We start from the raw sequence: 16,706 nt of genomic DNA on the forward strand, positions 1-16,706 counted from the left end.
TTCCATAGGTGGAAGGCGTAGACATTTTGGTGAAGTACCTACGTTTAGTATTGCAAGGAGCCCCAGACCGCTCCTGAGCAAAGGAGTGGAATGTCTGCCAGTTTGAACCGAGGTAACAGAATGTGAGGCACCTAGCAGTTGGAACAGAGTTCTTTTCAGGTGGGGAGGGGGAGTAGAACTCCTTAGCATCAGAGTGCATTAATTACTGAATAAGAAATACTAATGATCTGATGGTCATTTTGAAAAAGCCTTTCTTAGTGATCACTAATGAGGCCAAGAGGAAGGTACGTGCCAATTTTCAAGTTTATGGACTTTACGGTTCTGAAGATTTTGTGATGAGTGGCATTTGCCTTCTATATAGAGAGATTCAGGACAACTCTTTCAAAGCATTTTAAGCGCTATCTAAGCAGGTAGAAACCGAACTAAAATTAAATATTTGAAAGGAAGAAAGCTTCGTAAGGCTGGTGGTAATTATTTTACAAGGGACAATGAAGAGTCGGGCCAAACATGAGTTCCTCAATTGACCGTTTTAGTTTTAAAAATCCACCGGGGGGGGGGGGAGAGAAGAAGCGAAAGCCAACGTTTCACGAAACGGCCCAACTTGAGGCAAGGCCCCCATTAGAAGAAAAAAACCGCAGCAGCACGCATGCGCCAAAATCAGTGTCCCTCTTCTCACGCAGCCTCTATAAGCATTCTGCGCCGTGGGGGGGGGGGCGTTTTCTGGGGGCGGAGGTTCGTTAACTGTATAAGCTTCCGAAAGCCTGGAGGACGAAAAAAGGAGAGGCGGAGTTACGGCACAATCACATGATTTATGGTCCAAACATGGCCGGAGAGGACTTCGTTGGCGGGGAGGCGGCCGCCGCCGATGCTACTACCACCACCACGATTCAGTCTCCGAAGCACAAACATTCTCATCCTGGGGAGAGCCGTTCCCGTTCTCAGGAGCAGATATTCATCTGCTCGTTCCCGTTTTGTGATGCCACCTTCAACCGGGGCTGGAAACTGGACGCGCACCTGTGCCGGCACACGGGAGAGGTATGGGAGGCTGAAGCGGCGGTCTAGAGAGGGTACCTGGCGGGCCAGGAGCGAGAGCGGTGATTGGTGGGAAAACATTTTCCGGGACGACCAACCGTTGGTCTCCAAGGGCGGAAATAGAGCTTTGTGGAAGGGAGTGCGGCAGTTTCCATTGGAACGTGGGCAGTGAGTGGATGACCAATCAGTAAGAAGTAGGTTGTGTTAGGGCAGGGTTGAGGAAAGAGCGCATGCGCGGAGTTACTATGGCAATTGAGGCGCTTGTGGCGTCTGTTTCTCTGGGTTACCCGTACTGCAAGTAAGAATCCGTGGATTGGAGCTAAGGAAGAAGAGTATCGCTTGACCTCGGTTGGGCGGATAAATCTGGGCGCTAGTCAGAAATAGAGATTGTTGGGCATGAGGCCAAAGGAATGAAACTGGGATTTAAACATATATACCATGAATTAAATTGCTGCTGTTTCTTTTATTAAATCCCTTGGGCTGCCTTACAGAAGTGCGGAGCTCCAAGTTTCCAAGTACTTAACCTGATGTATTAGTTTTAATATCACATATTAATATTAATTACTATCTTAACTAATAGATAATAAATGTGGGATAAAAATATAATGAAAACTTGTATACAAATTTTACTGTAGAATGGTGATGGACTACATGCAACTCATTTAGTTATTTACACTGAGGTGACAGTTGTAACCGCCGCTTCTTGGTTCTCTGAATCATTTGAAGAAGCAAATTATCCTACTGTCCTTTTCTCCTCAGGTAAACAAAGGCTAGCAGAGATCATAAAATACTAGTACAAGTTGTTCTCTACTGGAGCATTCTGGGCTTAAGTTGGACACCAAGAAAAAGTGCTCCTCTCATCAGCATCCAGTAGGAAACAAAATAACCTGCCTCAAGATTTTAATCACTGTCAAATATCCTTAATATGTATTACTCTGTTATACTACTGTTTTAAAAACAGATCATTTTTTCACCCAAATTATGGATCAGTTTTGATGGCTGAAAATGAGTGATAGAGGTATTTGAGTAACTGGAAAATTTTGCTGCTTGTTCATTGTGAATTGTCAGTCTTTAACTTGGTGGCTATAGACAGTAACAGATTGTTAAGAAGGTAGTAGAGTGGATTGGCAAAATGAGAAATATCTAATGTAACTCTGGAGAAATAATAGTTCTCATCACCAACAAAAAGGAAGTAGAGAAAAATGGAACATGAATGGGAGCTGACATTTAACAAGAGGATTAAAACAACATTTTTAAAAAATCTTTTTTTAAATTTAACAGCGACCCTTTGTTTGCATTTTTGAAGGCTGTGGAAAAGGCTTCACTAGAGGTTTCCATCTTAAGCGTCATTTTCTTACACATACTGGAGAAAAACAATTTGTGTAAGTATATTATCATTTGGGCAACAAAGCCCTAACCAATTCTGACACCAGTTTGTATAGCTCACAACATAACTAGATTGCAATGTTTCATTGCTTGGTTATATTGTAAGTTTTTATTGACTGAAAGTGTATTAGTATGTTTAGCAGAAAGTAAACAAATTTAGTACTGCTGACAACATAAATTATTTTTTATTTAGGCAGATGTTAATAAATGTATTTTATGTATTTAGATAGATGTTTAATCTGTATTGTCTGAAACCACTGCATTTGTATTGAGTTACTTAAAATCAGGCATTTGTATTCATTTTTATACTTTAATATTTCTATAGGTGCACAGTAAATGATTGCAATAAAACATTTACAACAAAATCAAACTTGAACAAGCATATTATACGGAGACATCATCAGAGGAAATATGTAGTAAGTGCCTCTATTTCTTTGCTACTTCATTCCAAACATTAGGAAGCAGTTCTTGAAATTTGTGTAATTTAGTGAAATCTTCTCAATTCTGGAATCTTCAATGTGAACATGTTAGACTTTTTGCCATAATCCTCAATCAGATTGGTTAAAGTCTAGGTTAATGGTATATTGAAATCTCCAACATCTGTTGGAAGTCTCCAGTATCTGGAAAGCATAATGCTTTAATACTGTAGGCCAGTGTTTCTCAACCTTGGCGACTTTAAATCCTGTGGACTTCAACTCCCAGAATCCCCCAGCCAGTGCTGGAAGTCCACAGGATTTAAAGTCACCAAGGTTGAGAAACACTGCTAAAAGCTATTTCATGCATACTAACCATGGCTGAAGTTACCCCTCATAAGTCTTAATCAGTTGGTTTAGAACATGGGCATCAAACTCGATCACATCACAGGCCAGATCTTGATGTATTGCGATGTTTTTTGCCTTTGCGGAGCCAGGGTAGGCATGGCCTACGTGTGACGTATACGACCCATGGGCCACCAGTTTGACAGGGTTGGTTTAGAATACTTTGTGAACTTAGTTTATCTTGCATACTTAGGTTGTACATCAGCAAACCTATCCACAGTTTCCTCTTTTCCTTTGCAGTAACAGAAGATGGTGTACATCCCTGTACATCACAATTTGTTATATATGATGAGAGGCAAGGCATATTTTTCTTGCCATAGTGGACAGGTTACACTCTGAAAAATGTTTGTTTGTACAGATTAATTGCATTGGTGCATTCTCTAAACTACATTAGATTAATTACTGATGATTTGGGGTCCTTTTTCCTAATTTGTACAATTACATATCTGAAGTAAGCCTCTTGATAAAAGATCATAGATTATGAATTTATTATGGATTTTCTCTGACTGTAACCAAATTGATTTTTCAAATAGTGTGACTTTGAAAATTGTGGGCAAACTTTTAAAAAGCACCAACAATTAAAAATACATCAGTCTCAACACACTGGTGAACCATTTTTCAAGTAAGTGAAACATTTTGACACTTTACCTAGTTAAAGCCTGAGAATGAATTTTATTAATAACTTTAAGAATATTTGCAAGTAGGAATTAGAAGTTGTTACCATAAGGAAGATATTAGTAGAGGTCTCCAAATAGGACTGGCATAGCTTAAATTCACATGTGACAGGTGATATTAAAAAGTTCACTGCTTATTCCTCCCTCTGATCTGGTGAACATTATTCTTCTAATATTTTAGTGTGAAAATTGGTATCTCATGTAAAAACAATACACATTAATGTTCTGAAGTACTAAAATGTTCAGTTACATGGTACCAATTTTCATACTTGTTATTTTCTATCCCCTCTTCTTAGATTGTTTAAATTGACTTGAGTTTTGTACTTTCCAACCATGGTATCTGACTAAGCACCTCTGAAATTTCCAGTTTTAATGTTGGATTGTGCTTATTACATAAGACATCCCTGGATAATAAGCCCAATCGGGCTTTTGAGCGCATATGCTAAAATAACCCCCCTGAAAATAAGCCCTCCCTGAAAATATTGCAACACAGCAGTAGCTATGACATGACCATGCTTGGCGCCTCCTGCATCTCAAAAATAATAAGACCTTCCTGAAAATAAGGCCAAGTGCTTATTTTGGGGGGTCAAAAGAAAATAAGACTCTATTTTATTTTCGGGGAAACACAGTATTTAATAGGCAATGACTGCTAAATTTATTTAATATAATTATACATCAGAATACATAAAACTAAACAATCTGTGAATGTAAGGGGATATATATGTAGTATCCTCTCACTGTCACATTTTTGCCTTCCTGATCTGAATTGAGATTTTTCTCTCAATATTTTCATTGAAAGGTGATTTTACAGAATGAAGAACTGAAGGAAAAAAGTTTATTTTCAGTTGCAAGAGTGTTTATACCTCACATTTCATAAGCAGTGATCTTTATTTTAATTTTGAGTGACTGTTTGTTGTCCCACAGATGTGGTCATGAAGAATGTGGAAAGCGCTTTTCTTCACCCAGCCATTTAAAACGTCATGAGAAAATTCATCAAGGTAATTAATTATTCTTTTTGTTTCAATAATGCTAAAAGAGTAAGAATTGGGGTCATGTAATTATTTTAACCATGATTACTTGAATAAGCTACACTAAAGGAATTTATACAACAGTCAGAAACAAATGGAACATATATAAATTATTAGATAGTTGAGGTGCAATGCAAATAGAAAGTATAGTCATGAAAGCCAGCTGCGTTACTTTGGGCCACTCATCCTCTAAGCCCAAACCAACTCCAGGGCGGTGGTTGTGGGGAAAGTAGGAAGACTTGTTTGATATGTTCACCGCCTTGAATTATTTGTAAAAATAATAAAGGTGGGATACAAATAAAAATATGCATTTATTTTTTTGAAGCCAGTTAACATCAGTTTTTCTTACAGGTTATGCATGCAAAAAAGAGACCTGTTTGTTTGTTGGAAAAACCTGGTCAGAATACCTGAAACACATGAGACTCAGTCATGTGGGTAAGTATTAAAATTGCTGTAGAGTTACTTTGATAATTGAGGCAGCATACATTAATTGATAAACACATCTTAAAAGTTATGCAGTTATTCTGTTACTTAAAAAGAAGCTAATTCACGTTAGAGCTCCATTGACTAGTTCTTCAGGTATAGGTAAAGCTGGACTTATGGCTAAAATTTGTGTTGCTAAGCAAGAAAGTTAAGTGAGTTTTGTCTCATTTTGCAACCTTTCTTGCCAGAGTTGTGAAATGAATCACTGAAGATGTTTTTAAAACACAAACAAAAACTGAAGACGTTACATTAGTAATATGGTTTTTAAGTGAATCTGGCTTCCCCATTGACTTTGCTTGTCAGAAGGTCACAAAAGGTGATCACATGAACCTGGGACACTGCAACCATGAGAAATACATGTCAGTTGCCAAGCATCCAAATTTTGATGAAGATGACCATGAAGGTGCTGCATGGGTTGTGTAAAAAATGGTCATAAGTCACTTTTTTCAGTGCCGTTGTAATTTCAAGTGGTCACTAAATGAATGGCTGTAAGTCAACAACTACCTGTACTCTATTTCCACCTTCATGAATAAAAAAAACATTTTCATAAACAGAATGCATCAACCTTGATTCACAGGTAGAGTCTCCTCATGCGTATTAAGTGGGATGAATATGTAGATACAGTATGGTACATGTGCAAGTATAAGAAACCTTCATAGGATCACACAGAAAGTTCATTGAGCACTGTCCTGTTTTTCAGCTGTGACTGACTAGATATGTTTGAAAAGTCCACAAGAAGCATGTGATATAATCAAACTCAACTGATTATATGGATTGGTATTCAGAAATGTGCCTGATTCTCAAGTAATATATAAACACCATAGCTATAGTCGGATTCAGATGTTCTATAAATGTTTTGATTTGCTCTTAAATTTGAAGTATTGTCATGTCATTTGTACATGTAATATTTGTCCTTTAGAATTGGGCAACTAATACATTCAAATAAAATAACTATTTAAACCAGGTATGTCCAATCTTTTGGCTTGCCACTTGGACTGCACATAAGATATATAATACAGTTAATGTATATGAATGCACATAATCTTAAAAGTTTACGATCTTGTGAGTCTGCATTATCAGGCGTCCAGGGCCAATGTGGCCTGTTTGGCTGCTGGTTGGACATGCCTGACTTAAATAGAACTCTCTTCTCCTGAATTGGCACTGCAGCTATGCAAACCAGGTTAAAAACAACAACAAAAGTTGCTTAAAGAGCATCTCTAATCCTTCAAAATATCTTTCCTTTCTAAACCTGAAATGCTGCACAACTATTTTTTAATATGGTGGTCAAGGTAATATAATGATAGTAATATTATTCTTTGGGAAGATATTTGAAGAATTATGCTTAGGAATTGTTAATAGAAGCTCTGCTTCTGCCTCTTGTTTTTCCTTTTCCACTAGAACCAGTTACTTGTGAAGTGTGTTCCAAAACATTGACTCGCAAAGATTATCTGAAATCTCATATGAAAACTCATGCTGTTGACAGAGAAGTTTTTAAATGTCCAAAGGATGGCTGCCAAAGAACATACACAACAGTGTTCAATCTTCAAAGTCATATTCACTCATTTCATGAGGCAAAAAAACCCTTCGTGTGTGACCATCCTGGCTGCGGGAAGACTTTTGCAATGAAAGTAGGCATTTTAAATAGTATTATTTGATCAATATTGTTCAACTTCTATTTCAGGTCATAAACATTAATTTTTGTTCTTTACAGCAGAGCCTCATAAGGCACATGGTACTACATGATCCTAATAAGAAAAAGTCGGACACAAAAGTAAGTCACATTCTTGAATTTTCTCCTAATAGGAGCTTAAAAAAATGGAACAAATATATACTTTTAAACATGAAACGCACTGCATTCCAGAAGGTCTCCTGAATTTCTCTGAATAAGTAATGGTTTGGTCAACCCAAAAATTCAGAACATTTTTGTACTTCTGGGTTTGGCTAAAACAAAATACAGATTTTCTTATTCTCAGTCAGAACAAAGCTTACAGAGATCCTGGAGTAATTTTTTTTTGTAAGTAGGGCAAGGGTTCAGCCACTGCGCCCTCTCCCTTTTTCCCAATATGGTATGTCTGTCAACTGTCAACAATGTCCTAATAGCCCAAATACTTCCATGATCTTCCTAGCTTCTGCTCTCTTCCCTCACCAATGTCTTTGGCTTCTTCCCATCATTATTTCTCCAAAATATTTCTGCATGGAACAGCTGTATTTCCATCCATATATGGAATAATTCATCTTTGTTCCAGACCCAATGTATTAGTTCTGATTGGACCAATCTATCTGAAATTATCTGCTCTGATGCAAATCTTTTGCGATTGTATAATAACTAATAAGATTCTCTAGGGAATGGGATATATAGACAATCATTATTCGTGATAGTCATGTTCTCTAAAATTGCCCTGACTACTGAATTTAGTGAATGCTAAAACCTCAGTTAGAAAATGCGTGTTGGGTGACTCCAATGTTTTGACATTCTGCATGCCTGAAAATAAGTGGAAGAGTGCCATGCATTGGTTTGTGTTACAAAAGCATTTTTCCAAATAAGTGAATTTACATATGCAGAATCTGCAAATAAAGAGAATTGTCTGTATATAAAACTTCAGCAGAGTTCATGCAAAGTGGTTTGGTTTAATCATGATGATTCAAATTATCCAAAAAAAACCCAGCTGATCTCATTTAAGCTTTCATGAAGATTTTCTTAAACTTTATACAGTCTTGCCCTTTCAGTTGTTGATAAATAATTATTGTCTGCTGACAAAGGGGTTTGTGTTGGGGGGGAGGGTAAAGGCCAAAATGGGAGTTTTAAGCATTGCAGAGATTTAAAATATTTGACCTGTTTTCCAGTGGGGAAAATAGGGCTGCGTTTGCAGGGTTTTCAGTGTTTAGACTTATATACTGCTCCACAATGCTTTATAGCACTCCCTGAGCTGTTTATAGAATCAGCATATTGCCCCCAACAATCTGGGTCCTCATTTTACTGACTTAGGAAGGATGGAAGGCCAAGTTTGTTGTTAAAATACTTACAGGCCTCAGCCTTCCCAGGCTTTCAGAACAGAGGCACCTCTGCTATCAACATAGCCACATTGGGAGTTTTCACCATTGTTATTCCGGGATAGCCCAAGGGCATTAAATGTAGGATCTTTTGTACCCCACCCTCTGAATCTCTACCTGAGATTAAGTAGAGAAAGATAGAATCTTGTACGCTGCTCAGAATCTTGTACGCTGCTCAGCTTTGGTGTTTTTCCTGGCTTGCTTCTTCTTGCTTTAGTTAGCCTTTCCTTCTCCCTCCTTCCAAATTGATCTAAAGTTCCTTTAACTCTGCTGTGATATTCCAAAACCCAGTTGACCCGATTGTTAATAACATACAGTTTTATTGTTAAGTTTTTAATGACAAAAAAGGATATTCCATCACTGTTCTTTCTTTTGTTTCTTACTTCCTAAGAGACCACAGCAAAAGCGGAGCCTGGCCTCTCACCTCAGTGGATATATACCTCCAAAAGAACAGCGCAGAAAATTATCTTCAGTGGAAGAATCTCTGCCAGCATCTGCAGCAAGCAGCAAACAGCAGGTTGCTAATGGCTGAAATGCCATTCCTTGAACAATAGTTTTAGATGTGCCTAACAGTCATCATGAGACATGCTCAAAAGAAGTGGCTTTGAGAGGGTGGTCATTGCCAAGTTTATACAATTGGTACAGAAGGTTGAAGGTCGGTGCACCAAAATCACTTCTTGTATTCTTTTTCCATTCCATTTTAGGAAAAAAACAATCACTGCTTGGTTACATCTGAGTCTGTAACATTGCTTCCATTCTCCTTCTGAATATCTTTATTTTTCTCCACAAGATTTAATTTCTGGATCTCTTTCTTTGATAAATGTCTCAATATACAGGTACTCCTTCCTTCTGCACCAATAGAGGGCTTGGAGTGATACGTGGCTTTCTCACGCATTGTATCCAAAATCTTATCGAAAACTGTTAACTGAAAATAAGACAAATTGGCTTAATGAACAGTTTGAATATTTTTGCATCAGTTAACGAATGTTGTTAAATACAACCAGTCATTTTATTTTATAAAAGCTCACTGCATCTTCCAAATCCTAAGTCAAGAACTCAGGAGTATTGATTTCAAGCTAATAGATATTCTAGCTGGTTTTAATGATGCTTCCTTCAAGTAATGTTGTAATTCCAATTGCGTAGCAATAAGTGGGACAGGATATTATTTCACTGACAAGTGTAACAGTAGGCAGTACAAACACAACAAGTCAGCTTTTACTGTCTTGACTCAGATGAAACCACTTCCTGGCAATCTTTCCCTTCAGATTTGAGAACCTAAAGCCCCCTTTGGTGATGCTGAATTACAAGCAGCCCAGCTTCCATTGCAATGGTGAAATATGCTGAGAAGTGGAGCATTAAATTGGCCTTTTCCATTTGACATGAAACAGTGATTTTAGAAACGAACTTACAATACTGTGATCTCTGCTAAGAAATCATACCTCAAAATGTTTCAATAAGCTTACCATCTTTTCCGGTCCATCTGAAATAGTTTTTTGATGCAGCATAATTTTCACATGGTACTTCTTGTCAATCCATTCCTGAATTTGTTTTACTTTTGTACTGAAATCATGTTGCTCTGTAACTGTGGACATTTTAATAATCTTTTGTTGAACAGACCCTGTTAAAATAAGATCATGAGTCAAACTAGTTCCTTTCAGTTTGTTAAAAGGATATAGTTCTCATCAGTTAAAAAGTAAAAATGAGCACCCAGACATACACACACACCAATCTTGTCCCATTTGATGAGGACATGCCCATGTCCTATGTGGAAATCAAATAAAATGGAATACGCCCCTACTGATAAAACTCTGCCCACCCCTGGCTTATCTGAATTGCCACTATCTTTCACAGAAGCCACACATACCTTCTTTGGGGCTGGCTTTCTCATCTCTAATTTTGAAACGTTCTTCATAAATTTGTTTTCCTGTCATTAGTCCATACTTGGGTGGATCTGTTTTTTCAGACAGCAGGACAAGAGTCATCCCTCTTTCATCCATGATACGAAGTACATTTGCCCTATGCATTTCTCCCATGTCTTCACCATTCTCATCAATTAGTTGTATCCTGTTGTATGGAATCCTCCTCCCAACACTTTCAAAAGTTTCTTTGGCATTTTTCTTTTTTCTTTTCTCTTCAATTACGTTTGTGCAGAATGCTCGATTGCTAGAGCCTTTCTTATCATGTACTGTTTTAAGCGAAATCTGAGCTATTGCTGTGTTTTTCCCTGGCTGCACCCTGACGCTGGTAATATACCGAATTATGGAGTTCATTTCCTTCCTTCCAGCCAGATCCAGTAATTTCTTCAGGTATAATGATGTCATTCTAGGATGGGGGCAGAAAAATAAACATATAACCATGTATTATTTTTAGGTTCACTGTCAAGTTTCCTTTTTAATTTAAAAATATCATGTAAAGTTATATTGTTTGAAATTTAATTTAAAAAGTTTCAAACTTTTAAAAATATGTTTGTAAGACACCTTGACAAAGAAAATATTAAACTGCTAAATGCTGAAAAATAATCTGTGATTAATTCATTTTTATTGAATAGACAAAACTGCAGATATTTTTTTAAAGTTGTGTGAATGTGCTATTTGTTCAATAAAGTGAACCCATACCCAAAATATTAGCAATGCAACACAGAGATAAGAAATAATGTGTATAAAATACTTATAACTCAGACGACAATAAGACTATATACTGATATTTTAATTTTAAACAGCATGTTAAGCTATGGTTGCTTAATACTAGATTATTGAGTAAACTGTTAATCTAACTCTTAAGTTTAGAAGTCCTGGCTTAATAATGAGATCAAAAAATGAGGAAATGAAATTTAAGCTTAAGTATGATCTAATGCAGGGTGCCCAAACCCTGGGCTGTGAACTGTTCAGAAACGGGCAATAGTGGCTGTATAACTATCCAAAAAGTACAGCTTTGTAAGAAGTGTACATTATGTAATTTTTGCATGTATCATCTATGAGGTTACAACAATCTTTGTTTACCAGATGTTTTCCAATATGTTGAATTACAACTCCTATAATTTCTTTAAGATACGTTTAAAGGAATATTACTGTAGGAAATATCTGTTCATCACTTCAGAACACCTCAGGGAGGTATTTTCTTTTCAAAGCCCATTTTCAGGAATGGTTAGAGCAGGCCATAGAAATATGTTAAAAACAATTCACAGACCTCTGAGGAAGAAGCAAAACTCTAGTGGTAAGAGAATTGCCTATTAGACTAGAATAAACTTTTTAAAAGCTTTATTGGTTTTAGTCTGTCATAGAACTCCTTGTAGAATCATTGGGTTGCTGGACGCAGTGTGTGAAAACTAGTGTCGTTTTATTCTTAAATTTAAACTACAAGAGAGCAGCAATCCCTGTATTTTATCATCTCATTCATATTGGGGAAGTGGCTTCCAAATTTACTTCTCCACAAGTGAAGCAGTGACAAAAGAATCGAGGATAATATCAATTGAGCACAATACCACTTTTACGCAATTTTTTTTCTAAGTGCCTACGGGATTGGAAAGGTTTCGAAATACGCTGCCAAAATAAAATCATGCAGAAAATGTGGATTTAGTAGAAACCAGCTGCAGGCCTGCAAGTGGCTACTTGTTTTTGAGGAACCTGGGATGAGATCTCTCCAACCCCAAAACTACGATTTTTAGGTGCGGTGGTAGCTTCTGCAACTTGCGCTTCCATCATGAACGATCCCAGGGGCAAAACCCATTCTCTTTCCCTCTCTGCCTTAGCTTGCCTGGGAAGGGCTAAAGCAAGCCATTTGCCAAGCCAGAGGACGGTGAGCTGCTCGCGGAGAGGTTTACGGCAGTGTTTCCTCAATCTTGGCAACTTTACAAGATACGTGGACTTCAGCTCTTAGACATCCGCCCTCTTTAAAGACTGAAAAACTGGGTTAGGGTGCATAATGGGCAAACGCAGGCACGATAGTCATCTAAACCGTTACGCGAAAAGACGACCAGGGCATGTATCCCAAGCCAAGGCGACCCAGAACAGCTGCCAATCACAGGGCACCCTTTCGGGGGGGGGGGTGTTCCTGCTGGGCCCGGGGAACCAGGGCCAGGTAGAGATACTCACTCACTCACCTTACCCGGAAGCCCCCAGTGCAGGAACAAGGGGTGGTGTGGGGGGGAAGGAAGAGGCGGAGATGCCAGAGAGGAAGAGGAGGAGCTCGCGAGCTAAGGGGGCGGGGTTAAAAACCTCCCTAGGCACTGTCTGAGGGGAGTCTCCGTTATCGCAGTTGTCCCGAAGGTGGTGTTTTTTTTCTCAAAAGGCAGCTGGGCCTTCTTTTGCTTTTTTGCTTCAAAACGTTTCGCTTCTCATCCGAGTTGTTCTTTTTCCAGTTTTGTATGAGAAGCGAAACGTTTTCAAGCAAAAAAAAAAAAACTAAAAGAAGGTTCAGTTGCCTTTTGAAGGAAAAAAAAAACACTTCAGGGACTCCGGAGATCCGCGTCAATCCAAGGAATCTGCTTCCTTGCGCATGCGCGCCGCTAGGGCAGGGTTCGCCAACCTCGGCCACTTTAAGATTTGCGGACTTCAACTCCCAGAGCAAAGCTGGCTGAGGAATTCTGGGAGTTGAAGTCCGCAAGTGGCCGAGGTTGGAGATCTCTACTCTAAAGGACTGGGCTGCTTGGTTCCCCAGCAAATGGCTGGAGGCGACCGGGGCAAGTTTGCTTGCAGCTCCGACTCCTTATCATTGGGGGTGGGTTTCGGGTGTCCGCGTTTCTTAATCCGGCCGCCAGTAGAGTAGAGGTGGAAGGCCGCCTTCCACATTTGGGGAGGAAAGGCAGAGTCTTGTGCGAGTAAGCAGCCGCCGGTCCTCTTACTTTGGCGGGAAGGACGAGTGGGACCCGCACGGAGGAAGGGCAATGCCTTTGTTTTTGGCAGGGAGTCCGTTCTCCGAGCTTGCTGTTTAGGCCCTTGTCCAAAAACTACAATCTGAGCTAGTCTCAACTAATACCTTTGTTTTCTCTTGCTGGCGGGTTCATCAGAGCCAAGGATGTAAGAAAAGTAGATGAGCGAGAGAGCAATTCGGCCTGGCAGTTGTTCCTCGCAACCATGGGCTGCCTTGCCCCACAAACGACCGGTGATGGCTGCCTAGAGTCCTTCGGCTTTGTGACTTTGTTGCCTACCTGTCTTTTTTTGGGAGAGGTTCACCCATCCCTCCTAATATTTCAGTGTTTGAGGGGCTGCCACAAAGAAAGGCTGTGTGTATGTGTGGTCGAATGATTTCCCAAAGCAGCGCAGGACAAGAAATAAAGGGATGGAAACTATTAAAAGGAGAGAAACAACCTGGAATTGAGGAGAAACTTCCTAACAGTGGGGACAATTAACCAATGGAACAGCTTGCCTTCAAATATTGTGGGTGCTCCATCACTGGAGGTTTTAAAGAAGAACTTGTCTGAAATGGTGTAGGTTCTCCTGCTTGATCAGGGGACTAGAAGATCTCCAAGGTCCCTTCCAGATTATTCCTGTTCTATATTTCTATTCCATTCCCATTCCTTTTCTTTCCTATTCCCATTCCCTTTCCTATTCCAAATGTTATGCAGGAAATGCGGCTTGCTTGTTTGAGGCTTAGCACATTCTGTGATTCCAGCCTTTCTCCTTTTAAGACTTGTGGACTTCAGAATGACATGCTAGAAAAAATACAACTCAAAAAGTAGACAATTAAATTAAATTTCATCTAACGTTAACTAAAAATACTGTCAATGTGTTACATGTATTTAACATTTTGCTTGTCTATCACGTTAACAATTATATGGTGGCAGTTTCATTTAGAAGAAGAATTGAGCCTGCCTGTTGGAAATAAATATTTTCCAAATCAGATGTGCTAGAATATAGCTCGTGTCATCCCCAGCCAACTTACAAATATGAAGCTTTATATGGCATTTCTTACGGTGTAAAGGCCATCCTACACAACTAGTACAAAGCATCTCTGTTTTGAGTAATGCTGCAGAGGGCACTGCTACCTTTGTGTTGAGAGGAAACTGCTGTTAGAAGCTTCAGCTAGGACTTTCAGACCCTGTCTATGCCATGTGAACAGAGGAGAGCTGTACTATTTCATAGGATTCTTTATGGTGCATTTTATCCTCTTCATTATTTGCTGTCTTTCTTAGACATTGTGCAGAAAGCAGGATGTAGATTGCAAACCTCCAGCACTTCAAATTGGATTGGAAAAGAAGGAAGCATTGCGTCAAAATTGTGTGCTTCAAAGTACAGGCTCTCTGTTAGCCTTACCATATCTGGCTGCAGAAAAATGTACCACCCATATATGCAATCTTTGCTGGCATCTACTGGTCATTAGGAATTTTGTAGCTTAGTTGTTTGCCTATCTTTTAAAATATTAATGATAGAATCATAGATTTGATTCTTAGAGGTCATCTAGTCCAGTTTCCTATACACCCCAGGATCTTCTAAAGCACTTTGGACAGATGGCCATCCAGCTTCTGAAGACCTCCAGTGAAAGAGATTGCATCATTTCAAGAAGCAACCTTTGCCACTGGTTAATAGGTTTTACTGTTAGAAAATTTATTCTAATACTGTAGCCAAATTTATTTCCCTGTAATTTCAACCTATTGGTTCTGATTTCTAGTACAACAGAGAACAAGTTTTATCTCCCTTTTAGCTGACAACCTTTTAAATATCTGAAGACTGCTCTGTCTTCTAACTCTTGTCTTTTTCAAGCTAAACCTATTCAGTTCCTTTAGCCATTCCTCATAGCACTTCCAGAACTATTTGCATTGATATATTCTGGATTAGTTGTAGTTTTTGAATGGCTTTCAAGGGCAATCCTATGTAGAATTCATTGCCATTGTCCAAACAAAAGGTGACTAAGGCATAGGTGACTGTGAGATTGGTCTCTCCATCCAGGGAAGGGCACAGTGGACACACAAATCTGTCTAAAAAACCTGCCAGCTTACAGATCCCATTGTTTTTATTATTTTGTTTACTTTAAAGTTGCAAGTCTAGGATGATACCCAAACTGTGTACCAGTTCTGTTTATGGCAGTGCAGGTCCACCTAGAACTACCGGTAATTCTGAAAAGTCACCAAAAGGGGATCCTTGAATCGTAGATGATAGGAGCGGGTGATGCTGGAAAAAATTACAGGCCCCAAATATATGTTGAAGGTACCAAGTTTGTATGTGCCTGCTATATTTGGCCATAATTGTCCAAACAAAAGATGATTGAGGCATAGGTTAAAACTCAGGCACCTAATAATGTAAAAATTTGCAGTTAGGAAACGTTAAAAAATAAACCTAGAAAATTAATAGTGTCTTTCTGCGGTTCTGGCTCAAGATGGCTTTTATATCTTCCATAATCACAAAATTAACTACAGTAGTTTTTCAGATTAGATGATGTACTGAAAAAGTGAGCAAGTTTTGGAATGTGGTAGGAATTCTACAGTTTAATAATTTCGGTAATATAGGAAATGTATTTTCAGCATCAAAGTTGAAAGGTTTATTTAATGATTCCTAATCATAACTCCTTATAGGGAATGGATTGTGACAAGCGTGTTGGGAACTTTGTATTGCAGCTCCAAACTGTCCTCTGATTTGCATATTGGTGATAAAGAAGAATAGAGGAGAGTCCTTGATATGTCTGCATGTTTTCCCAGGTAAATATATCCATCCAGAGAAATGAAAGGATATTTTCATTTTTATGTGAAAACATAAAATAGTTTATACTTGGCATCATCATGATCAATCAGAATAGAGCTGGAAGGAACCTGGGAGGTCTTCTAGTCCAACCCCCTGCTCAAGCAATTTGAGACAACTGGCTGTCCAATATTTTCTAAAAAAAACCTCCAGTGATGAAGCACCCACAACTTACGAAGCTGTTCCATTGGTTAATTGTTCTCACTGTTAGGAAGTTTCCCCTTAATTCCATAGTTTTCATCCATTGTTTTTTGTTTTGCCTTCTGGTGCTTTGGAAAATAAGTGTGCCCCCCTCTTCTTTGTGGTAGCCCCTCAAATACCGGAATACTGCTATCATGTCACCCCTAGTTCTTCTTTTCTCTAGATTAGCCATACCCAGTTCCTGCTACAGTTATTCGTATGTTTTAGTCTCCAGACCTTTCATCATCTTAGTTGCTCTTCTCTGCACTTTTTCCAAAGGTGAAGAAGATCGTCATCGTCTACTTTTCAAAGATTATAAGAAATAGGACCAGAGCCATTATTTATTCCCAGTTGAACTGGAGGCTTTATGGCAACGTTCAAATG

The 16,706-nt window shown here is 38.8% G+C and overlaps 2 protein-coding genes across 2 annotated transcripts; one reads left to right on the forward strand and one right to left on the reverse strand.

Moving 5' to 3' along the window:
• Window positions 1-789: 789 nt before the first annotated feature.
• Window positions 790-9,198, forward strand: GTF3A (general transcription factor IIIA). The gene is made up of 9 exons (XM_014052161.2): window positions 790-1,035; window positions 2,314-2,414; window positions 2,744-2,834; window positions 3,770-3,858; window positions 4,835-4,908; window positions 5,290-5,373; window positions 6,820-7,049; window positions 7,133-7,192; window positions 8,864-9,198. The coding sequence occupies exons 1-9, from the start codon at window positions 805-807 to the stop codon at window positions 9,002-9,004; spliced, it is 1,101 nt and encodes a 366-aa protein (XP_013907636.2). The 5' UTR covers window positions 790-804; the 3' UTR covers window positions 9,005-9,198.
• Window positions 7,069-12,800, reverse strand: MTIF3 (mitochondrial translational initiation factor 3). Its single transcript, XM_014052163.2, has 4 exons — window positions 12,572-12,800; window positions 10,337-10,794; window positions 9,936-10,090; window positions 7,069-9,397 (listed from the first exon to the last, which is right to left on the reverse strand). Exons 2-4 carry the CDS (start codon window positions 10,791-10,793, stop codon window positions 9,188-9,190), a joined length of 822 nt encoding a protein of 273 aa, XP_013907638.2. The 5' UTR covers window position 10,794; window positions 12,572-12,800; the 3' UTR covers window positions 7,069-9,187.
• Window positions 12,801-16,706: the final 3,906 nt, after the last annotated feature.

Source organism: Thamnophis sirtalis, unplaced genomic scaffold (assembly GCF_051295495.1).
Source record: "Thamnophis sirtalis isolate CommonGarterSnake01/CBP01778 unplaced genomic scaffold, rThaSir2_p1.2 scaffold_8, whole genome shotgun sequence".
In the NCBI taxonomy this organism is placed as follows: Eukaryota; Metazoa; Chordata; class Lepidosauria; order Squamata; family Natricidae; genus Thamnophis; species Thamnophis sirtalis.